The sequence below is a fragment of the Lepisosteus platostomus genome, chromosome 14 (genome assembly GCF_059453375.1).
Source record: "Lepisosteus platostomus isolate fLepPlt1 chromosome 14, fLepPlt1.hap1, whole genome shotgun sequence".
NCBI classification, from domain to species: domain Eukaryota; kingdom Metazoa; phylum Chordata; class Actinopteri; order Semionotiformes; family Lepisosteidae; genus Lepisosteus; species Lepisosteus platostomus.
In genome coordinates, this window is record NC_142624.1 from 3,393,958 (window position 1) to 3,420,549 (window position 26,592).

At 44.6% G+C, this 26,592-nt stretch overlaps 1 protein-coding gene and 1 long non-coding RNA gene across 4 annotated transcripts; one reads left to right on the top strand and one right to left on the bottom strand.

Moving 5' to 3' along the window:
• Positions 1-409: 409 nt before the first annotated feature.
• On the bottom strand, positions 410-24,504 carry tmprss6 (transmembrane serine protease 6). 2 transcript variants are annotated; one of them, XM_088606563.1, is made up of 18 exons: positions 24,106-24,501; positions 21,451-21,580; positions 19,165-19,307; positions 18,256-18,323; positions 17,415-17,593; positions 16,509-16,550; positions 14,964-15,168; positions 14,447-14,583; positions 13,798-13,910; positions 12,021-12,130; positions 10,769-10,911; positions 9,685-9,783; positions 8,253-8,366; positions 7,455-7,571; positions 6,500-6,668; positions 4,874-5,145; positions 3,539-3,675; positions 410-3,072 (listed from the first exon to the last, which is right to left on the bottom strand). In XM_088606563.1, exons 1-18 carry the CDS (start codon positions 24,193-24,195, stop codon positions 2,914-2,916), a joined length of 2,427 nt encoding a protein of 808 aa, XP_088462689.1. In that variant the 5' UTR covers positions 24,196-24,501; the 3' UTR covers positions 410-2,913. The 2 variants fall into 2 exon arrangements, with proteins under 2 accessions (XP_088462689.1, XP_088462690.1); XM_088606564.1 differs by lacking the exon at positions 16,509-16,550 and having other exon boundaries at positions 24,106-24,504.
• Positions 7,474-16,691, top strand: LOC148648728 (uncharacterized). 2 transcript variants are annotated; one of them, XR_015926440.1, is made up of 4 exons: positions 7,474-7,576; positions 10,054-10,231; positions 13,360-14,697; positions 16,328-16,691. It is a non-coding gene; the product is annotated as an uncharacterized LOC148648728 (long non-coding RNA). The 2 variants fall into 2 exon arrangements; XR_015926439.1 differs by having other exon boundaries at positions 7,477-7,576; positions 10,012-10,231.
• Positions 24,505-26,592: the final 2,088 nt, after the last annotated feature.

Below are 26,592 nucleotides of genomic sequence, written 5' to 3' on the forward strand. Positions count from 1 at the left end.
GTGTTTTCATACTGCAGTCAACTTGCAACGTATGCAGGAGTTTGATACTTTGAGTTGCATGTAAAGCCAATTTCGTGTATAGTAAAATTTTACCCTATAAGCCTCGAACAACCTCCTACTAACCTCTTCTCTTCTCTTGAATACAGATGATTAAATATAAGGATAAAGTAAATAAGACAACTGTAGAGGCTCACCAACTGGCCACTGCGCACGGGACAGCATTTTTTATTTTCTGTTCTGCTTTCTGCTTTCCAGCCTGGAATTAAGCTCTACTACTTGTCCCCCAAACCAGTAAAGGTGGTTTCTTGCTCTATGAGCCTCAGGTTTTTTAAGCCATGTCCCGTCTGCCTTTTAAAAGCTGTCTGTTAGCGTTGGCCTAGGGAGCAGGAAAATAAACCATGGACTTGGCTGGTGCAGTCCCTTGCTTTATTGCTTCCCTTGCTCTTATGTACAGAAGCATTCCAAAGTGCAAACATTCCATTCCTTTTACTAGCGCAGCACAAATCGGGGGGGGAGAGAACAGCCTGACAGCATTGAAGGAACAGCCCCAAATCCAGCAGGGATAAACACCTGCCAGTGTGTTTATTTCAAAGCAGCCGTTTCATGGGAACCAGCTACTCGCCCTCTCTGACAACAAGCTGTACAAAGAAAACAGGAGAGGGGTATAGGATCTTTTGTGATTGCTTTCTGCCAGCGTCCCTGTCTTTAATGCATTCAGACTCCACAATCCTTCTGTAAGATAACCTTATTAAGAACAACATTAAAGTGATCTTCTGCAACAGCACCTGTCTGAGAAAACCTAAAGATTATGGAAAGCCTCAGCATTAAAAAGAAAAGAAAAACTAGATAATAGCCTCAATGGCTTTGCTTATCTTAAGAGCTTAACCGGTTGCCCATTTTATTTTGCACATACAGTACAAGAACTCCAACAAAGGCTTCAAAGAAGAGAAAGGGAAGATTTTCAATAATTACATTGGCCCATGTCCACCTGGAGGTTTCAGGCTACAGCTCATCACCATAAGACCGCGTGATGAGCTGTAAGTGTAAATGGTGTGCCACCGAGACAGAAAAATGTCATCTTAGCCACATGCAGGCTGCACACTCTAAAATGGTCTCCCTTTGCATTAATGAAGAATGTTTCTTTTGAGTTTCACCATGTATAAAAGTTTTTCCCTCCCCACATTGACCTAGAGTCAATGTGCAGCTGAATCATTACTCCCTGAATGCGTATTATTCCCCATCCTTGATAAACGTATAAAACAAAAACAGACATCAGATATGTAAAAACTAATTTTCATAATATTAGGTTGTCACATGATTAACAAGTGCAGAGAGATCTGTCAGGCCTTGGATATCCCAATGTCTTAAATATTTTCTACAACAATGAGATCGTGTGAGGAAATTGTCCATCACAGGAGACATTCCTCCTAGATGGTGAGTAGACAAAAAACCAATTCAGTAAAGTGGATTCAGTTTGAAACTGGATTAAAGGAACCCCGAATTGATTAGAAAGGCCAAAGGACCCCATTCAAAACAGCATCCATTCCAAAAAGGTGATGCAGAACAAAATAGAACTTAACCACCTAGTTACTTTAGTAAAATTAGTACTTTTATGAGCATTAAAAGTTTGCCCATCATTTCACAGATGGATCAGGGGCCTGGACTCCAAAGAGTGGCAAGAGTTGAAAGGGGTCCTTCATTGGAATTTTTTTAATTTTGCTACTCAACGCCATCTCGTTATATGAAACCCCAAACATATCCAATAGATCTCCACCAACAGCGATCTGCAGCACATGGCAGAAATTCCCTGCATTTTTAATTCCACATCACACTTGGTCTTATCTTCCGGTCATAAATCACAGACTAGCTCTTGATCCCAGCCTCCATTAGTAGCCTCAGCGTGAAGATAGGGGGTAGATGCCAGCCCTGCACATGTGCGTTCAAGCTGGATTTGTTTTATAAAAGCACTAATTTAAAACAGTGGAGCAAAAATACCAGGAGCAGTAGAGACACCCAGCATGGTCTCCCACTAATCTGGGTCCATGAGGCCAATCACAAGCAAGTGGTCACACTCAACACCCAACCCACAAATGAGCCCTAGCCTGTTCAGGAGTAGATTGCATCCATCTAAGATGTCTTCAGGATGATCTATAGGTCCTGCAATCTCCAATCCAATAAATAGTATATAATTTACTGTTGTTCTCCACTAAAGGAAGACCAGATTACATGGCCTTGCCCTGTGTTCTCCAGTCTATAAGGTCTTATTCTACATGATGACATGGAGGATAGGCCCTGCAAGATGAACCCTAGCACTTGAAATTCTCAGACTTATCTAGGGATACTAAACCACATGCAGTGGCGACCATTACTTACGCATTTTCTGTTCTTAACTGGCCATCAGAACTTTAACTCCTGAGTGCTCAACATGTGTGTCCCTATGTTTATTAACCAGGGATCAGTCCAGGCCAAATCCCAGGCTACAGACCTAAATTCCAAATATTTTGCTGGAAAGGGTCCACAAACTACAGAGAGAAGAGATGCCCAAGGTGGCAAAATGATCCGTTAACACCGCGCAACTCCTGCAAAACAACATCCCAGTGTCCACTTGGAAAAACCTTTCAGGATGTCGAAGCCAAAACTCCCGCTGGTCTAGGAGGTTATCCTGCGAGACTCCATCACCTTTTTGAGAAAGAGTTGAAAGGTGTCCTGCACGGTCATTCCTCAAGGGGTTCTGCAAGATACCTCTTGAATCCCAACCCAAAAATTCAGCCGGAACTTAAAATCCTTGCAAAAGTGTTTCGTGGTGGTGGGGGGGGGGGAAGGGGAGGGTTACGAAAGCATTCCTAAGTACAGCAGACAACTTGGACCAGGTGACCCGATCTCCGTTCTAATGTTTAGTTTTGAAGCCCATCCTCAGGAAGTCACCTCCTTGATCCAGTCAGTCATCTTGGTTATACGGGTGTAAACGCCATAGTAGTTGGGCCGCCCGCATCCGACGCCCCAGCTGACCACCCCGGCCAGGAACCAGCGCCCGGAGGGCTCCTTGCACACAAGCGGACCTCCGGAGTCCCCCTGAAAAACAGAGCATCCCCCCACCCCCCACCATTACAAACACACCAGCGAGCAAATCCATTGGAACACCTCACAGGTTTGAGGTCACCAAGCTCCCAACTGTATTCATAGTGCCAAACATTGTTGGGGCAACTGAATTAGGAGTTGATTGGTTTCTTGAACCCTTGCAAAGAAAGCACATCGTTAAGTTAGTTCCAATGGCACCTTCTTATTTAGAACAATGGAGATACCCGCTGTTAAACATGGCCAACCTCATTAGATACTCAGGCAAACGCCTTCCAACCAGGTATTTACTGCAACTACTATTTGTGTTGTGATCTATGCAGTAACAATGACTGCATGATAATTACGACAAGGGAATATGGAATTAATCTTTGGGCTCTTCCACTGGGTTTGCAATGCCCTTGATCAGTCCTTCAGAGAGCAGGCACTACCCGAGGGCATGAGAAGGGGTTCGCTTCCTCACCTGGCATGCGTCCTTCTTCCCATCTGGGTACCCGGCGCATAGCATCCTGGGAGAGATCTGGTAGCGGTACGACCGATTACAGATGTCCTGGCTGATCAAGCGCACGTCAACTTTCTGAAGGATGCTGCTGACGGGACCTAGGAGGATGAAGGTGGCAAAACTCAGGAGGGCCAAATGCACAGTGTCTCGGGACTCATTTACAGCGGGCTGGACTGCGCTTTCAGAGTCAAGATCAGAATGCGGGGATTTTACATAGATCTTGCATCAAGTAGGGCGAGATGCGTGACCACCTGAGAAGTTGGCCGCCGATGCTTATCAAGGCCACTGTAATAGATTATCCCAATGCATTATGGGCTTGTCATCATGGGCTTTCAAGGAAAACTTCACTCTTCTCCAGTACCAGGGTCCAGGATGGAGCCCTGACTTTTTAAATGCTTGCATATGGGCAGATTTAACTGATCTGGCTGTTACTCTACAGCGATTATACATTCATTGCCTTTGTAAGTTGTCTACATTGACTTCTTGGCGTGAGATGTGTCTGGCACAGCCACAGTCTGGCATGGAAAAATGAGAGGAGGCAAATTGTAGCTACCATTGTCCACTTTCTACCCTTAGTGTGAGAGTGGCTAGTAATGGTCTGAGCATAATATTGAAGAAAATGCCAAGAGGCCACTGCTATCACAGCTAGGCCATAACTACTTAGCATAGCAGAATACCAGAATACCAAAGCATAGTATTCTGTTTGGATTTCAATTCTCTCTCATTATTAAAATGGTGCTAGAGAGGTTTCTCTTTTTGTACCAGGAACTAGGACCCTGGTACTTCCTGCATTGAGGGCAGCTTAGGCTAAGATGCAGTCCATAGCAAGAATATCATTTTTATCATCAGCAATATTAAGATTACTGCAGGGGCTAGACAGCATTGCTCCAAGGACCAGTCCTGGTTCTTTAATAGAAAGTTGATAGTTTCCCCTGGGCACCATATTTTGAGAAAAACTAATCAAACCAAGCCTGCCCGACTTTGGAAAGTGGGAAGAAACTGATGCACCTAGCAAAATCCAAAAGCAGAATCAAGCTTGGGTCTCTGGAGCCATGAGGCACTACCAATCTACACGTGAACTAGTTGCAGCTCTAACAGCAATTGTCTCTGCTGTTTTCTTCCATCTTAGACCCAGATCTTTTTGAGCCAGACTCATGTACTTCATCGGGACATCAGACACTATACGGCCCTTGTTGTAACGGTATGGTATTTTAATGTTATTTTGTCTGAGGTCTTTCCTCAATGTCATGATTGACCCAGATGCTGGCCCTCTCCCGATTTTGAGGCTCAGGTCACCTCCTTCTTTCTTGGCCCCCCAGCCCGTCACCCAGCACAGGATGCCGGGCTCCAGGAGGTGGGTGGGGGCCGGCAGGCAGGCCGGCTGTGCCACCGTGGTCAGGAAGATGGGTTTGTCCAGTCGGAGGAGAGCCAGGTCGTAGTCGTGGGTCTCGTCGTCGTAGTAGTGGTGCGTATGGATCTCCTGCACCCGGAAAGACATCTCGCTCTTGCTGCTCTGGTCCAGGCGCAGCTTCCCCAGGTAGACGGTCCACTGGGAGGGGGAAGCTAGACTGAGGGAGAGCGGAGAGGCAGGAAGGAAGGAGGAGGCATGGAGGAGGGGGCACAGAACGAGACGGAGGAGTGATTAAATCGGCCACACAGGTGAATGCTTTCATGGTAGGAGCCAAGGTAACCAACTTCATATCCTGAGAAGGGCTAGCTGCTCTGTATCCAAGCGATTCCTCCAGAAATGGCAATAGATGGACTAGGAGGCCACATCTGCTCAACACCAGGTCTGTGGCTGAATCCCTAATCCGTTATCGGCCAGGCTGAGACAAGAGGCTCTAAACACTATTCCAGAAGTGAGGGCTGTAGTGTAATGTGAGAGAGGGTACAAGTAACATTTCAAATCTAAGGATGTCCCTCACCTTTCAATACTCATTTACCCCCTTTAAATCTCAGCTTGTTCTGTCCCACATGTGGATTAATCCAGATCTTCACCTTCCACCCTCTTGCATCAACAGTACGGCTCATAACCATCTGAGCCCAATATAGCAAGAAACAGCAGAAGCCATTGGAAATGCAGCTACTAGTAGTGGTAGAACTACAGTACATTAACTGAAATAACCAGAGCCTATGCTTTGAAGCTTATTTTTTATATTGCTTGTAGGTGCTACTACAAAAATAAAAAACAACCATCATTCTTTTTCATAGGAGGGAACAAAGATCTCAGTGAAATATGAATTCTTGATTAAGATTCTTACATAGAACATCTTATGGGAATACAAAATCTCATCAGCTGAAATCTTTCTGCAGCAGAGAGAATATAAAGCAAATCGGCAATGATGTGTCCCATTTTGAGTGCCAAGCACAAATTAAAAAAGGCACCATCCTTCATGTGTGAATGAAAAACCAAGGACCTGAATCTGTGTGGTCATTAAAATTCCCAGGGCATTTCTCGAGAAGAGGAGGGGTGTTATCTTGGGCCAAGTGTCCTGACCAAATTTCCCGCTGGTCTTTACCAATCATGGCCTCCTAATCACCCCCATCTCTGAACTGGCTTCATCACTCTGCTCTCCTCCCCACTGAGCGCTGGTGTGTGGGGAGAGGACTGGAGCATCATCCAGGTGGGGAGTCCCCATTACCTGCACAACGCTTTGAATGGAGTGTCCAGAAAATCACTACAGAAGTCTAAGGAATTATTAGATTAAGTCTTTTAGTCAAAAGCGATGATGATTCAATTTTTTTCCTTCCACTTCAGTCGGAGAACTCATTACAGCAACCTGCAGATGATTTCCCATTATATTCTTCTCTCGCACATCTGCGATATATCACCCAAAAAAGCATTACCTCGTCAAGCATCTTTATCAGATTTTTACAGCACACATCATATAATTTTGACAAAATCAAGGCAGCACTCCTCACCTATCATCTTGGAAGCAATGTGCAGCGGAGACCACCCACTGGCTGGAGATCAGTGCTCCCCCGCAGAGATGGCGACCTTTGACCTGGAGGCTGGCCTGCCATGGCCACTCCCCTTCTGTGGAGTTGGTCCCGCCCACCACCCGACTCGTGAACTGCTGGAGGCCACACTCTGCAACATCGCGAAGGAGGATTCAAATCACGCTACTCGCTTTAGGACGCAGACCAAAACGGAACACGTACTGTAGGCAGAGAGTCAGGGTCGTGCCTGGAAAGAAAAACTGTGTGGCTTTTGTTCCGTCAGCTTTGCAATGTCTGCATCCTGCTATCTGGATCGCACAGAACTGTGGAGCAGGCGTTTCGGGAAGGGGCTCACTGTGCGCACTATATATATCCTAGGAAAGGATATGAACGGTTGCCGATCTCTGCTTTTGGAATGTTAAACAGCTGAAAACACCCTTCTCCTTTCCTCACCCACCTCTTCAATAAAATCAGAATCCAGTTGGCCCTAGAAGTGAATTGGCTGTACTTCATACTCTAGATTTGCACCTAAATAGGGTATTACTTGCCACTTCCAAGCCATTCTGGATTTTAGTCCAAAGCCTGCAAAGCTGCAATCCATTTTGCACCAATACTAAACCTGTACAAATCTTCCCAGTGCCCCAGATTAATTGCCTACCTACATTCTCTAGGCCGATAGACTGGGATCTTGCCATATTTTGGCCCCGACATGGAGAATCATACAAAATACTCAGCTCTTCGAGTATCTCATTTCCTTCATAAAGTTTTATTAATGAATATCATTGTCTTTATGTACCCATACGCCATGATATCTATTAAAAATTATTTTCATTCAATTCCATTTCCAATAAACCAGGTCAGTTACAGTGCAGACTACAGACACATGTATTGTTAAAACTCCAAAGTCCAGGCAGTTAAAGCAATCTTGGGCTCTCACCACAATTCTTCTCATCCGACAGGTCTGGGCAGTCGGTGATGAAATCGCACTGCGGATTGGGTTTCTTGATGCAAGTGCCATCTGAGCACACATAGGTTGTCCGAGTGCAGTCTACAGCTGGGGTAAGGACAACACAGGCTGACATCTTCGTATTTGGCAGTGCGCAAACTACAGTTTCTTTTGCAATGAGATGTGTGATAAGAAAACAAAGGCTATTAATCAAGCTCAGTCTGGCCTGAGTACATGAAACAGCGCGACCCCTGCCAGAATATACTTCCAAGAGCACAAAAAAAAGTTGCATTAAACAATAAAACCAAACTGATTAAGTTTTTTAATGCATTCAGCGCTGATCAGGAAAAAAAAGTTTTTCCCAGCAAACGGATTAAAATTTAAAGTGATCGACTATACTGTTCAAACCAAGATTGTGTTTCTTTCCATAAAGTCGGGAGATTTTGTGCAAGGTTTTATGATATTCCCTGTAAATGTGTTCCAATTACAGAACCAGTTACTTGCAATTGAGATTTATTTTACCAAGTGAAGTATATGCTCAAGGGGGCAACAGCAATGTCCAATACAGAATGCTGTGCCCTCTCCATCACTTGAACCCACAACCAGAGCTTGAACTACCCCCTTCACACTTGTCCCACTTTTTGACGCTTTTCTACACAGCGAGATCTGCACAATATATTCTGAAGACAATTAAATTGGTTTAAAAGGCGCATGTGAAATTTTTGGAATGCACACGATGCTTCACTGACAGGGTGAATTCTCGATGCATCAGTGAAATGCCCAGCCTACCCTGAGTGCAGTTTTCCTCATCCATGCCATTCAGACAGTCCAGATGCTCATCGCAGACCTTATAGTGATCCAGACACTGGCTGTCCTCTGGGCACTGGTATTTTGCAGTACATACTGCAGGAAACCAATATGAAAACATCCGTTAGCCATGTCTTTTGAGACTTTGGTCGAGCTTGCATTTAGGGCTGAGGAAATCAATCCCTGGAAGCCTACTGAGTCTTCTGGTACTCATGCAAACATTGATGCCTTGCATGTAACCATTTCTGGTGCATTGCCCTCCCCCTGAAGCTTGTAAAAGAAATATTTTCTTGGCGTTGACGGACGTTAGGTGGTTCTGGAGACAAAGTATCAAGCCAATTACAGGATTTGCACATCGGTTTGAGCTCTGCGTTAACTAGTAAGGTTCAGGATCGCATTCAGGTACGCAAGCCGAAATCTAAATCAACTGCTCAACACAGTCACTCCCCCAGTGGGCATGTTTAATACAGTACCAATCCCACCAGTTTGTTCATCAGAGCCTAAATTCTTGGTTGAGGAGACAACTACATACATTTTAGTGTGCTGAAGCTGTTAGAAATATAGCACTTTTTCTACTGTATTTTTTAAACCAAGGTCAGAGTTCAGACAAGACATCAGTTACAGGCAGCAATTAGCACCACTGATTAAAAGAAGACACAGTGGCCCTCAAGCATCAGGATGGAAAAGAAAGGATTCAACATGATCTTTCTTAATAAAATACCAGCAAACAGAGGGACGTGAAGCTTATGACATATTAGCAAAGCCCAAACATACATCACTGTTTGCATCTTCTTAAGGGCAATTTAAAGAAAATGTCTTGTGTGGAAAGGAATGTAATTTAAATCAAAATTTTGAACTTGTTTAGGTCTTATGTCCTCGAATCAGGTTTAAGCACACCACTGCTTAGTTATAAATAATCTAAAACGGAGCTTCAAAATGTAAACAGTAGACCAGAAAGATGCATTTCTCTTATTCTTAAACTTTTTATTGTTACCAAAGAAAAAGATTAGGAATTGATTGGCTAAGACATACTGTAAGCCTCCTTCAGCTCTCCTAGGGGAGAGAGACATACTCTTTTACACAGATTATATTGATGGGTAATTTTTCATTTTGAACTGTTAATCTAATGCTCAGTTCCAGAGAAGACAAGCGAAGACAATGCACAACTCCATATACAAGACATTCCTGAAGAGGTGATCGTACTTCACGAATGCGAAGAACTTTACTGACATTTTTGGAGCAGTTATGGACTCAAGTTGTCTAGTGAATAAGAAGTCATGATTGCACAGCGACCAGATTTAATAAAGCAATTACATATCTTGCCTACCATAGAGGGGGAAAAAAAAGTCATCTTCAAAAAGGAAAAAAAGTTGACACTGAACAGGACAAATCCAGAGATCTCGGTTCGTCTTACCACAGTTCCTCTCATCCAGTTCATCGGGACAATCCTTGATGCCATCGCAGGCTGGGACACAGAGGCCATTCAAAGTGCACAGGAACTGTCCAGGACAAGCTGTGGGGTATCACAGAGATATGGAGAATCCGTACTTCAACACTGCTGTTGTTAAGAAAGCAGGCAGCACACACGTTTTCAAATGACCCTTTCAGTCATCTAAGAAAATAACTTGTCTGTACAAGACCGGGCAACACTCTCAAATATCTGGGTATCAGAATTTACATTTAGCTGGAAACTCAAATATTCCTATACCATATACTGTATATCGTCTAACATTCTGTTTAGATCCATGTGGTGCCTGTGTGACCTCGCCGCTGCACTCCGCAGGTTCGTCCCGCCACACCTGGGGCTCGAAACCGGGTCTCCGGCGTAACGCAACAGGGAACCAGCCGAGTGAGCTAAAGGAGACCTCCCCCAGCCCAGGGGTCTAAGTGCAGGGAGGGCGATGACGTCACCGTGCCCCAACTAGCTCCGCTACACCTGTGTCCTAAACATGACATTTATGGTAAGGGAAGAGGTTGACCTGGGCAGTGCCCGCTTTATAAAAGGCCCTAGAGAGTTTCTGTTGTTTCAGAACATTTCTCTGCTGAACCTCACAGAAATATGATCGCCTACTAAGAGCGATTTATCATGCTACTGGGAGGTCAACTCTTACTGACAGGCTTTTCGGTCTTGTTAAGACATCTACAACTAGGAAGTTCTGAAACCGAGATGTGAATGCAGTAAACAGATCAATTAACCCCAATACTCACACTTCTCCCATCTGGGAGACGCCTCTGTGCCCCCTGGTGTGATACTAATAGACACAGGAAATCTTTTTCTCGCCTGCTGCAATATCTCTTTCAAACAACGTTCCGGAACTATCTGCGTCCATATCTTGCTGTAACACTGTTACACTGACTTCTTGGTTGGTAAAATTGTGTCTGTCATTGTGTTGTTATGCTGGGACTGTTCTGTTTAACAAACTGCCCCGAGTGGGACAATAAAGCTTGAATTGAATGGAAGCACGGCCTGCGATTGGCAGGCTGCAGAGGGCACTCACGATCCGATTGGTTGAAGAGGCTGTAGAGGACCTGAACTCCCGGGCCAGTGAGGGAGACCTGTGATGTCATGGCGACGGTGGTGGATGGCGACAGCAGGAAGAGCCTCTCGGCATAGGGTCGCAGGACCCGAGTGCCACACAACCTGGGGGAGAAGCAGGCAGACTCAACAAGCAGCTGGACTGGGGAGACCCCTGTGGACACACTATGATAGGATAAGATTAGCCATATACAATTTCTTGCATTAGGAATTTGTCTTTTCACATACCCCCAGCTTGCTCTCCACAAGACACACAGGCACACAGATGGGGAGAGAGAAGCTTGGGGTCAGAGCGCAGGGTCAGCCATTTATATGGCGCCCCTGGAGCAGCTGGGGTTAAGGGCCTTGCTCAGGGGCCCAACAGAGTAGGTTTCCTCTGCCGGCCGCGGGATTTGAACCGGTAACCTTCCAGCCACAGGCGCAGATCCTTAGCCACAGTGCCACCATCTTTCTAACATGTTAAATAAAAAAGCACCTGATACTACAAGCAAGAATACTGTGCAGTCTTGAATTTGATCTTGCCCGATATTCATTCCACAAACCCAGACCAACAGGTGCTACAGTAACTCCTGTATTTCACTCAAGGCTGGCCTTGACATTAGGCACCTGATCAAATTGCCTGCTTAGGTGGTCATGACAAGGATTTTCCTATAGTTGTATAATCAGCTGTCATTCAGAACAATAGCAGTGAACCCTACAGGGCTGAGCTCATGTCCCTCTGTTAAAATGCAAGGTAATCATTTAGTACTGAATGTTCTCAAACTCCTCTTGCCATGGGACCTCATTACAAGCCTAGTATAAAACAAAACCCAGCATTTTGGGAAGCCACTATTGGGTAACAGACCATTAAGACTACAGGATCACATAGGAAAGCAGGATAACAAGGTCAGAAATCAAAATGGAATGAGCGAGGGCTTCGTTTGACAGGTTTGGAGTGTGTCATCATGCTTTCCCTGAAGAATTCTCTCCCCCCAAATCCCCACACAGTCTTGGAGGTGATCCCTGGTTTGAAAAGGCAAGAAATGTCAATGAAAGAATGAACAGAGAAACACAAACCAAAAGGATTATGGGAATACGGAACAAACTACCCAGCCATGTTGTTGAACCTGATAATCTGGTTTCTTTCAAGAAATGGCTGAATGACCCCCTTGGCTTTATGAGCTAATAACTCCCTAATGGCCTAGATGTCCTTATGACAGCCAGGACACACCTACCTGCGGTTCTGAATCACCCACTGCCCCTGTGTGCATGGCTGATTGTAGTTCGCCCTGCTCAGCTCGTACCCCTCGAAGTGTAGCGTCAACCCATACTGCACAGAGGGCACCTGGCGCAGAGACACGGCACACACAGTGAGGACAGAGCAGAGCTCCTGCATGTCCCAGCCAAGTCTGGGGTTCCTCTGCTGAAGCGCATCTGTTAACGCTCAGGAAGCTGTCATGCATGATAAACGTCATGGACAGCACATTTAAACAGCTCACCAGCTCACAAATTTATCAATTTAGCTTCGCATGCAAGAAATATTAAAGTCCGACAGATGTTTGTGCGCAGTTTGGGCAAACATCTAATGTAAAATGAATCCCAAGCCAATGCATTGTCATCTGGTATAGCAGACTTTGATATCAGTAAAGGCTTAATCTATTAAATTCAGTTTCCCTGAAAGTCCCTTTAGAGCCTTTTTAGAACTGGTCTCTCAAGACAAGCTTTATCCGATTCCCACTTCGATGATTGGTGTGAAGGTCAAAAGATTTATGATGGGTTTGTTGCATTTGTTAAATATCCCCGGGGAGTTTCCAACTTTGTCAAACCAACGAGACGTTTCTTAAAAGTGCACTTCTGGCCAACATGAAAAGTTCACCACATTTAACCTACACAGAGTCGTGCTGTGGTTTGCTTTGCTATAGCACTCAGTGACCTGAGATTTCCTCTCTTTTGTGAAAGCTGGACAACTTTTAAATAGTCCTGAGCTCTTTATTGTACTGTATGGGTTTTCCCCTAGTAATTTTAAATGAGTGTAGCAAGATATTTTCTGTCGATAAATGGTCTTTTTCAACAATGTGGCCAAGAAAGTCAATTGCTGTGGCAATTAAAAATACCAAGGGTCAGGAGTGGTGTTTGTTTGTTTTTTGGAACAGTGTTCTGAGATGAAGTGATCAGTGAAAATAGTTCAAGTGTTATGATGGACTGGAATGATCTCTGGACTATTCATTTCTCAAGTGGCTCTCCTGTCCTGTTAACCTCTCTTTTTTCCCCACTATCCATTGTTTTCCCCAACGCCAAATGTGTTCCAGCTCAATCTGTAGTGAAGCCAAAACAAGTCATTCTTCTATGAAATATATGGTTTTGAGCTCCTGTGACAAGAACTGGAAAGTGAAGATATGGTCTGGAGAAAAGATCCTGATGGCACTGGACCAGTTTGAAGTTTAAAGGCTTTTGGAGTCACTGAATTAAAATCACACACATGTAGACACTAGTACAGAAATCTCTCGATTTACGAGGTATGAATTTTCACTCTAACAAAGCATGCAATTTCATAACTTTTTTTTGGCGTTTCAGGAGAGATTTTGGCTAAGAAGACATGTCCCTTGTGGCCCAATAGAAGATGATATCCTCAGAGCTCGACTTCCTACTGTACTTCCTTCATCTGTCTGTGCTCTTAGAATATTTACAGATTCACCTTCTCTGTATTAACTACTGTACCGGGCTAAAATGAGAGCACCGAATCATGAAAATAAGGATAATCAGGATAATAACCCTGGCAGGGTAAAAACATGCATGCTTGGGTGATTTTCTAGACCTTGGGGACAAATCAGGTTTCACATGCAAAGACGGGGAAACTGCATTTCCAGTTTAAGAAATTTCTCCTTGCGAAGGTTTAGGGAAAGATCTGTTTGTAAATTTGAGGGATGGTGTATTCTGAAAACTAAAGAGTACATTAACAATAGTATATACAGTAGAGGGATTAACAGCAGTAAAAAAAAAGATGGTACTTACTCTGAAGTGCCAGGTACAGAACGTATTAGGGGGGTAGTAGCTGGGGTAGAAGGGGGTGCGAATATTACCCTGAACCCCCAACACTGATTCCAGGGTGATATTGCCTGAACACACTACAGAAAGGAGGACAGTGGACGTTAAAAACAGTGATTCACAATGGTAGGAATTCTAGTCATCGGTAAAGGACAGCAATGAGAATAAAGAGTAATCCTTACATTGAGGTTATAATTGTACAAGACATTACTAGTAAATCCTGAATGGGACAATATTGAGTCTTGTGTTCAGAAAGGTCACAGTTTAATGTTTAATTCTGATTGAAATATTTAAATTATAGTTTAAATAAATTCAATCTAACATTTCAAAATCGACAACGAAACCGGTAGTAAAAACAAAGAGCAGACCCAATAAGGGCTGAAAATAAGGGAGTGGGTCTTTACACAGAGAGTGGCGGATGGATGGAACCAACCACGCCACCACATGCAAGCTTGCTTGCTGGGATGTTTCAGGAAAATGCTTATGGACTTTAGCAAGCTGTAAAGAAAAGAAAAGAAGCCAATTAAGCTCCTCTTGTCTCTGAGCATTCCCATGTTTCTTCAGCTAAACCGCACTGCCCAGACACATCTACAAGAATGAGGTGCCAGGGACTTACCCTGATTGGGCCGGGCCCGGGCGAAAAGGAAGAAGGGGTCGTAGTAACTGTACAGGCCCTGCTTCCAGACCACTGACATCACCCCGCCTGATGACATCACCAGCACCACAGGTTCCTGTCTGCTGCAGCCGTACAAACTGAGTCAGAGCGAAAGAGAGAGAAGAAAGAGAGGGAGGGATCACACGGAGAGGGAATCAGACTGACCGCAGTGCTGGCTGCTACCCGCATCAACGATTTTAAAAAATGCCTCGGTAGGGTTGCTGGATTAGTCACTTGCTAACAAAAGGCTACTCTGTTTTATAGTTTGAAAAGCAGCCTTCGACTTGCACTATGAAGAACAACTACATCACAAATAGAAATTTCAGACCTCTTGAGCGCTGTCAAACTTACAAAACTTTCTTTAATATAGGACTTGCTGAAACTTGCAGGGCTGGACACAAGATTTAGGTTTTGGGATTCAGTGAAGGAAAAAGAGTGGCGAAGTGCGTTTCTCTTAAACTAACGGGCGCAGACTCACGAGGTGATGAGCTGGGAGTCGGAGGGGGCGATGGAGTCGTACACGGCCAGGCGGTCCCGACACTCAGGGAGAGCCCACTCCAGGCGCAGCTCCACCTGGTGGCCGGGGGGGACGTGGATGTGCCACAGGCAGGAAGGATGCTGGGAGTCTGGACTTCTGAGGGCTTGGAAGTCTTCAGTACCCACCGAGTCATACCTATAGCAGCCTAGGCCAGGGGGAAAAGTGTACTTTATAACACTACAGGAAAAAAAAAACCCTGGTGAAAGGAACGTTATTATTATTAAGCTGATCAACATATTTGTATTCTCTCGAATTGACTACTGCAATACTCTACTCCCTGTGGTATCTAAATCTACTCTGAACAAGCTGCAGTATGTCCAAAATTCAGCAGCCAGAATCCTGACCAGGTCTAGTGCAAGTGTTCACATTACTCCTATCCTGGAGTCCTTGCACTGGCTTCCGGTCACATTCCGCGTAGACTTTAAAATCCTCATGCTCACCTACAGTATAAGGCTTTACATGGCTTGGCACCTCAATACCTGTCTGAACTTTTACTGCCCTACTCCCCACCTTGCAACCTCCGCTCTTCAAATTCTGCCCTCCTTACTGTCCCCCAAGCCCGTCTACATTGTATGGGCGACAGGGCCTTCTCCTGCTATGCCCCCAAGCTCTGGAACCTTCTCTAAACTCCTTCAAATCCAGACTCAAAACCTTCTTCTTCAGAAAAGCCTTTACTTAACTGGTTCCATTCTTCACCCCTCTGCTCTTCTTAATACCACCTTCCACGGTCTCCTCTATTGTTATTGTTGTAATTGTAATTGTGTCTTATCTTGTGAAATCTTATTTATTGTTGTAGTCTTCTTATTTATTGTTATTGTCATCCTGTAAAGCGCTTTGAGAAGCCGGCTTTAAAGGCGCTATATAAAATAAAGTTTATTATTATTATTATTTCATCTCCCAATACAGAAGTGGCCAAATATCGCATCACCCCAATTTTCATATCACGCACACTGTGGGGGAAAACATGTCCAACTAAGGTGTAGGTCTCGTAGTTATCAGAAGGGCACCCTTAACATGAAAGCGACACACAGATCCTCTCGAGCACAGAAAACAGAAGTGCTAATGAGAGTTTAGAGCCATCCGAAGGTTGGTAGTTTAAAGGGGAATGTCATACACAAGGTAGGGCAATGGAACAGAGGTGTTCCATTCTTGAGCGCTGAGGACGTACAATGCAAGTAGGCAGAATCTCGAAAGCTCTCATCAGCATCTAACCAGGTGATTCCTTTATGCTCAGTAGTAGGAAAAGTGAAATAAACCTGAGAGTAATACCAGTCGCTGTGTTTAACACTGTTTTTTTTTTCCAGAAGAGAGACGCCTTGGCAGACAGTCCTTCAGAGTTTTAAAATGATCAGTGGTGGATACAAACGACTAGAAGTCATGATCTGAACTACACAACCCTAACAGGATGCATTTTGAGGCTGGCTCACTGCACCTTAAACAAAATGAAATGGAGAAAATGAAATTAAAAGAAAAGAAAAAACCTACCAAAAGTAGCTTTGAAGACATCTATAACTTTGGATTCACTTTCTGTACACAAAAAAAAATAAAAAGAAAAGGTTATAGAAAATCAACAAGGAAAAAAATCTTATGCAGTAGCTTGATTCCTCTCAGGTTTTTAATCTACAGTCTCCAATATAACCAAATACCAGGTGCTGAGCTATTTTAAGACAGACATCAAATTAACAGTTAACATTTAGCTTAACTGTTTCTTCAAGAGCTTTTGAGCAACTTCCTACATCTTGAACTCCTATGCAAGATGAATAAGTGGTAAATTGGAGTAGTCCTTTTTCCAGCATCAACTTTGATTTCAAGCAGCAATAACTGCTTGCTTGTTATTCTGGTAGGATCCCTCAAGTACTTCAGATACAGAAAGGGACCCACTTCATCCACCACTGAGCAGATAATACACACACAGTAGATAATCTGCACCAGCAGCCCCACTTCACAGCAGATAAGTGGGAAAAGGGAGAAACTACTCAAATATTCTTCTTCATATCACATTCAGGTGGATTCTCAAGTAAGGCAGATTGTACCGGCAAAGTTTATTCTAGAGATCAGGTGTTGAACTATGAAGCAACAGCCACAGCAGGCTGTAGTACAGTACGCATAACCTGGCCTTGAATGTATGTCTCATTGAAAGCACAAACAGGTTAGATGGTGGTCAGGGCAGGGAGGGGTGTTACATCATCTTATGCCCTTCTATCTTCTTCCCTGAACCGAACTCCAACATTCCAAACTCCAGATTCTAAAATACGGCCTCCTGAAAATCTGTCCTGACACTCTCATATCTACACAATTTTCCCCAATGTTAAAACAGGTCTTTAGGATGCTTCCTACAGTAGCTCAGTGAAGGTTAAAGGACGCCGGGCCAGCGACGGAGAAGATTCCCACCAGTTATATCCAGTGAGGAGAGGCGGAGAAGGTAGTCCCCTTGTCTGGCAACAGTCTCTGTCCCACTGGCTCTTAGGGCCTCATACAGACTGTTGTTGACCCGGCTGACTGTCACCCTCTCACTCTGGCTCACCGGCACGGACAGAGTCAGCCAGAAGTGCGCCACCACACTCCCTTCCCTGTGGAACAACACTGCGTCACAAAATGGTTCCTATTAATACAGCTGCCCTCAGGACCTCTTTTAAATTCCTTTCAAGTCACCAAGAACTGCAAATGTTAGATAGCACAGGGACCTGGTAGAGGGCAATGTGGGTGTGTGGGACATATCACTCAAGCCTCGTGACAGAGAGTTACAGGGAGTATTTGGGAACAGTCCTGATAGAATTCTAACAAATGAGAAAGTGAAACAGGCCCATCAGTTGTCCTTTTAAAGTTCTCCTGCCGTTTACATAAACTTTTGGATGTGTTGCTCCAAGCCATGGGGAAAAATGTCTTGTTTACAGGGGATTTGTCTTCATCTCCCTCATTAAGATAGATTCAAATCACACTTTCGGAGCAAAAACAAATCTGAAACCGTTATGCCTGCAAACCGACTGTTCAGGCAAACTCGCAACTAAAACCAAAACTAAACTAAACCAAAACAGGCAATTTTGAAGTCTCAAATTGTAACCCATTTTGTCCCCAAAAAACTGTTTGGCCTGAGTGAGACACAGCCCTCACAAACGAAAAAGTTAACCGATTCATGGTGCTTGTATAAGTTTACATTAAGGTTTCCCACCGAAGGTGAAAATAAGACTTCATCCACACAGAGTGGGAGTAAATACACATTCACACCACTTACCCAAAGGCGAAGACAGTGGTTGAATTGTAGTACCAGGAAAGATCAGAGGATTTCACCAGCTTCTCCACCTGACACAGACCGAAACAACAACAACAACAACAACAACAAGGGGAGAATCACTCTATGACCTCGGGCTCCATAATGACGAGATATTCACTTGAAAGAACCCTGAGGCTACAGGAAGAATGGAAAGAGAAAGAGAACAAGGGAACAGGTGAAGGTTTATTTGGTGCTGAAGAGAAAAGAGACGACTGTTTCAGCTGTGGAGCCTCCTTCATGCGCAACACCTGGAGGATTCAGGGAGAAGACTCCACAGCCGAAACATGCTCTCTCTTTTCCCTTCAGCGGGGGAAGAGACCTTCGCCTGTTCCTGTGCAGCCTGCGCAGGCTGACGCACCTCCCCGTGAGAGCAGAGGGAGCTGCTTAGGAAGTGGAAAGCGATCAGCTTCGACTGTGAACCCAGTGAAGAAAGATGTGAAGACGGGGGTTTGAATTTAATCCTTTCTGTAGGGGGTTTAGACTTCTAAGTCACAAGCTGGGGTTTATGGCAGGAAAGGGGGTTAACTGATAAGGATTGCAGATGCAAGCTAGGAACCCCCCTGGGTGTAATCTTAAACTGACCATTTGTCCAGAACATTGTAAACTGGCCAAATACCATGAACCCCCCTGTTTACCATCAGACCGAGTGACGTCAGAAACGGAGAAGATGACACTATATAACCCAAAAGTTTGTACCAGTACGGTGAACAATACTTCGGTTTTGTTGTTTCTTGCGGGAAACAAGACTTCGGCTTTATTGTTCCTTGCATGCAATAAACTCATCTGTTTTACTTCAGCTCGGGATCAAGAACCTTATTCGTTCTGTTACAACACCAGTTTCAGACGGCCGCCGGGCGCACGCGGACCTACCATGTCCTGGACCCCGCCGGCTTCGGCTCTAAAGATGGCGGAGGAGTGGCGGGCCAGCTCCGAAGAGAAGTTGCGATTGAGGATGGCGATCGCGGCCGTGTAGTGGTGCGACGCACGGGGCTCCTGCAGTCTCACCCTGTAATCTGAACAGCGGGACACGACCCTTAGGACAGCGTTCTACCCTGCCCCTTTGACCCCGAGCTTTCCGTGCTCCCAAAGTGTTCGTTTCACCCCGCTGTCATCGCTTACAGTAGTCAAGCACTCGGCCATGAAACAAAACGCTGGCGACGCAGGATAGGGAGTCCTAGGCCAAGATATTCACCACAAAAAGTTTCCAGCACTAAATGCTAAACAAAAACAATAAAACCAAAAGAGAGAAGGAGGGCCCCACAGGAAGGACCTCCAGAGAGGCCTAGAGGTTGCTATGGCAATGGGGCCTTGCACCGCAAGGCTACCAGCTGACACCCCCCTCCCACAATCCTCTGAGACTTTAAAACCGGAAATGTTGTTAAACATACCGCATGCCTTCCCCAACAGAGACGGCGGCTCTGCGGTCACGTCAAAAAAAAAAAAGAGAATCGTCTATTCATGCGCGCTCAACAATACTGCAGTCGAAACTGCCGCGCAAGAGAAGGATTCATTCAGGCTACGTCCCTTTACACTTCAGACATAAAATCAGAGACTGGAGATTTTCCAAATCGGAAGACCAGCAAAACTAGCAGTTGATTTACTGGTCTTTTTTTGTGTTTTGCTTTACCCAGACTATGTTTTGTGTTAACAGGATCTGTTACTAGCTCAGCTCATTCTATTTAAATAAGCTCTGCTTTTATGTACTGCTACTCAATGGTGGTCCTTTAAAGCATGTGAAAATGGCCTTTGTTGACCCAATACAGATAAAACTCATTTTATCACACCAATATAGGAAACACGACCACAGTTCTTGAGTGAGATATATATATATGCAACCTTGAATTCTTAATTCCATTGATTTAAGCCATTTTTCCCCCCATTCTCCAAATTTCCTATTTGGAGACTGAATTGTCAATACTTGCCCATGTCCTTAGATGTGTATGTACAGTATAGACGTCACGTGCATATCTTGATGAAATATCAAGATATAGACATCGATACTGTAACTTCAAAAAACAATTGTTTATATTTCTTTCGGTTAATTAATGTAATTTAAATTAACTTAAAGCCAATGCATGAGTACTTTAATTATCATGTAAAGGGAGGGTTTCTTATGTCTTTAAACCATAGACACTATAAACTGTAGTATGTTATGTGATGGGATGGACTGGGATGGTTATGTGCGAGTTTGGCTATTCGCTATGGTTCTCTGCACTGAACCCTCGCGAATGTCGAGATCCTACTGTGTATGAAAACATCTTTCTGGAAGCTGCCAATGAGTTCCATCGGAAAGCCTCCCGGGCCTGTGTGCCAAGGAGGCAGCCCACGGAGCAGCCCAGGCCTCAGGTGAGTCGTTCCCAGGCAACCAGGAACAGGTGACGCTCTCAGGATGGGGAGCGCTCCACTGTAACACTCCGGAAGGAAACCAGGCCCGAGACACAAGGTTCCACCATTGTGTCCAGAAACAGCGGGATGATATCCTCTGATCTCTCCGTTCCCAGCAACCAAACAAACAAGATGAGCCCAAATGCCTTCTCTCATTTGTATCCTCCTATGCTTCTTAAAAAAAACAAAAACAAACAAAAAAGACTCCAGGCATCCGATCCAGTGGGAACCCCCCTCCCCCACCCAGCCCCTTGCAACCTGTGTGTCCCAGAAAGGTTCCATTTCTAAAGCCCTTGCTAGAAATAAGCAGCGTTCGTATCGCACAAGAACAGCTGGTGGCGTTTCCAAATCAACACCTTTCATGAGAGAGTGGGGAAAAGCAGAAGAGCTCAATTGCAACCGGATTCAGCTCGGCTCAGGGCAAAAAAAAAAAATTAACCCTTCGCCCAGGTTTACCACATGAAATCTTCACCCCCGTTTTCAAATCAGTGAGTTTTAAATCGTGTGCTTAGAAGAAAATGGGGGGAAAGGAAGGATCTGGATATTGGAAGGTGACGGAGAGGAGAGGGAGCCCTGCATGAGCTGGGCACACAGGAGGAGAGAGGTCAGCGGTATTTAACCACAGCGGGTTTGTCTGTAGACAGCATGGCGAGTGGCCATTTCCCCCCCCCCCATCTCTCAGCCTTTCCAGACGACGGCGAGGCACAGAAAGAAAGACTACGCAGACAGAGAGAAGCCTGCGTCCAACACGACAGCTGCCCTCCAGCTTACCAAAGAAGTACCACACTAGAAGTCCGGCCCCAGTTACCAGCAGGGCGGCGACAACGAGCAGAGCCGCGATTAACAGCTTGGAGGGCCCCTTCTTCTTCGGACACGGAGGGGCCGTTCCGGGAGGCTGTGCCTGTGGTGAAAACGCCAAGAGTTACAGTTTAACGCAAAAACCGCCTCGGGCGTTGGCACCCTAAGAAGCCAGATCACTCTCATCCTTTTCCAAAAGGCCGCTTGGGAACTTCCTTCGAGGAGCACTGGCCGAGGGCTGATGTGCGAATCAAGTTGCTAGAGCACCCCACCCCGCGACAATTTAAGGACCCCCCCTCCTTTGACATCAGCCGTCTTGCCAGAAAGCATTGACATTTCTCAAAAACGGACAGCTTGACTTCGGGCCTACTGTGATCAGCCGCAGGTATGATCACGGGACTTCAGTGACGAGGCCTTTCTGGCTCTGCAGGAGGTAAACAACTTCATTAGTACTGCTCGATTACCATCGCTTACTCGCTTGGAGGAAGCCGGCACGCAGCTCATCCTGCAACCTTTTCCGCTAATTAAAATAAGGCTCTGTGTAAGAGGAACACTGCCGAGTCGCCAACATGCGTTGCATTATGGGTGAAATAATGAATTGGCTGAACAGTTCCCTTCGGAATTCCCTGCCTGCGTCACAGTTTCTCCCCACCTTCAGCAGGGTGCTCAGATTTCCTCCCTTGGTCTTGAGAAGTGCTGCTCTGCTTTCGTTCCAATATTGCATTGCATACAGAAGTCCCCAATATTGCCTTGCGCCTCTATATCACAAACACACACACCTGCTGGCCTGTGCCAGTTCCCAGTTGCACAAGTGAACATCCCATTGTCTTCATAACAGGATTCATTTGAACGTTCACCTGTTCTCAGGTCTTAAACATGTTGTGGGGGGGGGGGGGGGGGCACCTATTAACTACCGCACTGCCCAAGGAGAAACAAAGTTGAAAAATATGCCAATGAAGAAATGGGTTAATCCAATTAGGTAATTAAGGGGAAACTGCATCACTAATTTTTGGGGGTTAGAAAGAATCGGCATTCATGAGTGCATTTCCAACCACAGCAAGAGTAAAATGCACACAGTAACTTGTAAAACCTCCAAGTTACACCACAAAATGAATCAAATTTCCTAGTATGCACAGAGCCGTGTTCTGTGATTCAGAACGAGGCAACAAAACCTCTGGTGATGTAAGCAAGCAGGCTTGTGAATACTTCTTTTAATCCAGTAGAAATATTGCTCTCGATTTCGAGACCTTTCCACCAATAAATACTACTCGTTTTCTCTGCAGGCAGATCACATTGGAACATTTGTGTAGTGAAATGTCTGCTGCACAACCTGTACTTACTCGCTCGTACATCACATTAGATTAGTCATTACAGGGACTAGTGAGCAGGAAGGGCTGCTTCACAGCACAGCACAATAATGGTGACTTACAGTACTTCCACAATGTTCCCGATTCGGTGCTTAATTTGAAATGTGTAAAATGATTTTTTAATTGTTTTTATTAAAAAAAACATCAATTCATTTATCTTGTTACTGACATTTAATAACCAGTCTGAGAAACTGGGAGTGCAGTTTCCCCCTTCAAGCTCCACTGGAATCAAAACCAGCAGGTGTGTGGGTCTTCAGTAGCAGTAATAAGAGCCCATTTATCTACATGATATGAATTTTGTAATCACAAGTAGTGCATGAATTAGTGCACTTCATTTCAATGTATAACTTAACACATTCATTCAACTTATGGTGCTCTTGTATACAGTACATAACACATTGGTTATTGCAGTAAGCATGATTGCCTCAACCCCTATCCAAAATACAACTCTCTGATGAGGTATATAGCAGATTACATTTTGCCACCTTAAAGCATATTATAATTAGACACTATATCTTAACGTAGAGGGTATTTAAATCCAAGCCCCTCAGTGAAATTCATCACCCAAATAAAAAAATACCAATATTCAACATACTGTAATCCCTCTTTCGCCAGAACAATAACCTTAGAAGGTTTTCTGGTGCACTGTTGGCTGAGAAATATATCTCTACTGGCATTTCAGAAGTATTCTTTTTTCTTAGGGCTTTTCATCTTGTCGGGATTGCGTCTTGTTCATATTGGCTGTGGCACTCGCAGAGATAGGCTGTCTGCCTGCTTCTAAAACTGCGACAGTACCGAATATTCGATTGCGCGAAGAAACCACTGCCAAGACAAAATTCAGACACGTCGGAACGAGCAACTGGACACTTGGTAGAAACATCTGATGTCTCCTGGGCAGGCAGAGCGAGTATCGCAACTCGGCACCTGCTCCGAAACCACGCGCGGGTTGTTGTTGGTGGCTCCTCCGTTTTGTGCATCCTGCTGTCGCGTTACTTGCATAACTAGCAGATTTTTCGCTCCACAGTAGAATAGAGAGCGCTTTTACCCACAGTGAAAATCTGCCCCCTTATCACCCTCTATTCTCTAAGCAGGAAACGCAAAACTCGAGCAATCAGTTGCGTTGCTATTTGATCTTGATTGAAAGGAAACCGCTTTCTTCTTTATATGTCAGGATAAGTAGACAATAAAATACTTGAACTTAAGAGGAAGTCAATATCTTTAAAGTTATAATCAAATACGACATTCACGTTAAATAACTTGCCTGCTTCTCGTCGTCCTTCGTTGAAACGTCCTCCCTCTGTAGGCCTACATCAGAAGCACTCAAATGTTTTAATCCGTTTTCCAAAGCCATAACGCTACTCGCTTTGATTTGTGTGCTCCACTCGATTACACTTGATTTGGAAACATAGGTGTTTGTCTTCACATCTTGTCTGAGATTGTTTTCATCAAGGTTAACGGCGCCGTTTAACAGCACGGGGGAAAAAAAAAGGCAAAGTTCTGACCAGACTCCTGGCTCAGAACAAAATCTATTTGGAAAGGCAAAGGTCTCTGCGGATCAATATTCTACACCATGTCAGTTTAAACAACCTGGTAGCATTATCTTAACCCACTGTGCCGCGGAACGAGATGGTTGTAAAAATCCGGTTAGATATTTCGGCAGAAATAAAATATTTAAATAGGGAGAGAGAAAGTAGCTGTGGATCGTTTAGTAAATACCTGTGTCACACTCATCCTCCACTGGCACAAGTCCAGTTTATTTTGGGCAGGTGTAGGTGAGGAGACAACGCCTTCGATCACTCATCTGGGTCCTAATGCCCATGACTTATCAAATAGAACCACTTCAATGGAAATTAATCCCAGACTAATCTTATCGCACAACAGAGCTAATTGACTAATGTTTATCTTTGTGCAAAAACATACGATTCGACTTCAGATGGCTGCACGAGTTAAGTAAACCGTTAAACTATTTAACTGTATGAATTATACTCTTCCAAATAACTGTAACTTTGCGCCATTCTTTTCTGTGATGAAAAATAAAAAAACAAAACACTGCACTCGTCACCTTGACATTGCATATCAATACTCATATTTAAAATCCCGTCGTAAATCCCTGCTAACACAAGATATACTCTTCCCAGGCAACCAAACAATATCAACCTCCTACAAACTGAAGCCGACCTGCACAGAGATGATTAAGGAATTAAGTTTCTCGGTCAGATTGCAAAATTTCGCGTCTAGTAACTTCAACAGCACTTACAGTTGACAACACGATTTTCGAGACCCGAAACAAAAACGAGGTCGCCAAGCAGTTCTTCAAATCGGTTTTGCGTCTCTATGAATAGCTTTCAGAGGGCCTGTATACAATGGGCCACAGGTTGCAGACTCTGGAGCTCTTTTGACAAGCGCCACATTAGTGGTTTGTGTTCATTACTGCTTCTCTTTTATGTACCCTTGTCGTATCCAAAAAAGTACCCTTCTCATCCTCCACATGTAAAACGATGTATATGCAACACATAAGGAGAAAACTAGCCCCTGTGTGCCATCCTGTAAAGATAACCGAAACTTTGCTTCACGTGGCAGCCGTAAAACTGCTTATATCACCGTAACCCCTAGGAAACACACTAAATACTCCGAGAAACAGGTATAAACACACAGCCAACAACCAGCTCCTTTTTATCCATGTCGTAACAAGCAAAGACACCATCACGCATCGTGAATTCTCCTGGGGAGCTCTGTGTGACGCATGCGCTTTAAGGAGAGGGGGTGGGGGTACAGATGTCCTGGGCATACTAATTTGGATACGACACCTGGGCAATTAACGGCTACGTAACCACTATTTTCAATTGGATTTAAAGGCAAAGAGAGTTTTTCTTTAACTCATGACTACTCGGTGATAAAGTTGGGGAAATCTGGCTAATCAAAAGAAAATGTTCTGGGAGGGAGGAATAATAATAATGATAATTTACACTTATATAGCGCTTTTCTGGACACTTCACTCACAGCGCTGTACAGGTAATGGGGATCCCCTCCACCACCACCAGTGTGCAGCCCCTCTTGGATGATGCGCCAGTCCACTCCCCCAGACACCAGCTCTCAGTGGGGAGGAGAGCAGAGTAATGAAGCCAGTTCAGAGATGGGGATTGTTAGGAGGCCATAACTGGTGAAGGCCCGGGGTACATCCCTACTGTTTTTGAGAAACGCCCTGGGGTTTTTAATGACCACATGGAATCGGGACCTCGGTTTTACCTCTCATCCGATATACATTACATATACATTTTTATAGTATAGTGACTGGGACACACAGTCTGCGGCACAGACTGCAGCATGAGCGCCCCCTGCTGGCCCCACTAACACCTCTTCCAGCAGCAACCTTAGTTTTTCCCAGGAGGTCTCCCATCCAGGTACTGACCAGGCTCACAGCTGATTAACAATCGTTAAGACGATAATTGATCAACAGTCGCGTGTTGTTTGCTCCGTCCGAACTGAAATTACAGACCCAAGATACAAAATGACAACAGTGGCGGAATTGATCAAGAAATGACAAGGTAAATAAAATAATACGATTTTCTCGTTCTTAATTCTGTCCCCGGAGAACCATTTTATTCACATTTAAAATACAGAGTGAAAACTATTTAAAAAAATATTTTAGTAGCTTGAAAAACAAGAACATTTGTCAGGTTCTCCTTCGAGAAGGGTCTTAGAAGGTGCTAAGTAGTAGGAAATAAATCTCAAAATCGTTTCCAGGCGC

Excerpts from the sequence above, each read along its gene's own strand:
- tmprss6 (XM_088606563.1), bottom strand. The coding sequence starts at position 24,195 with ATGGCTTTGGAAAACGGATTAAAACATTTGAGTGCTTCTGATGTAGGC. Across the intron at positions 13,911-14,446 it reads CCGGGCCCGGCCCAATCAGG|TGTGTTCAGGCAATATCACC; the intron begins GTAAGTCCCTGG and ends TCCTTTCTGTAG. Across the intron at positions 7,572-8,252 it reads TGAGGAAAACTGCACTCAGG|CTGTAGACTGCACTCGGACA; the intron begins GTAGGCTGGGCA and ends TCCTTACCCCAG.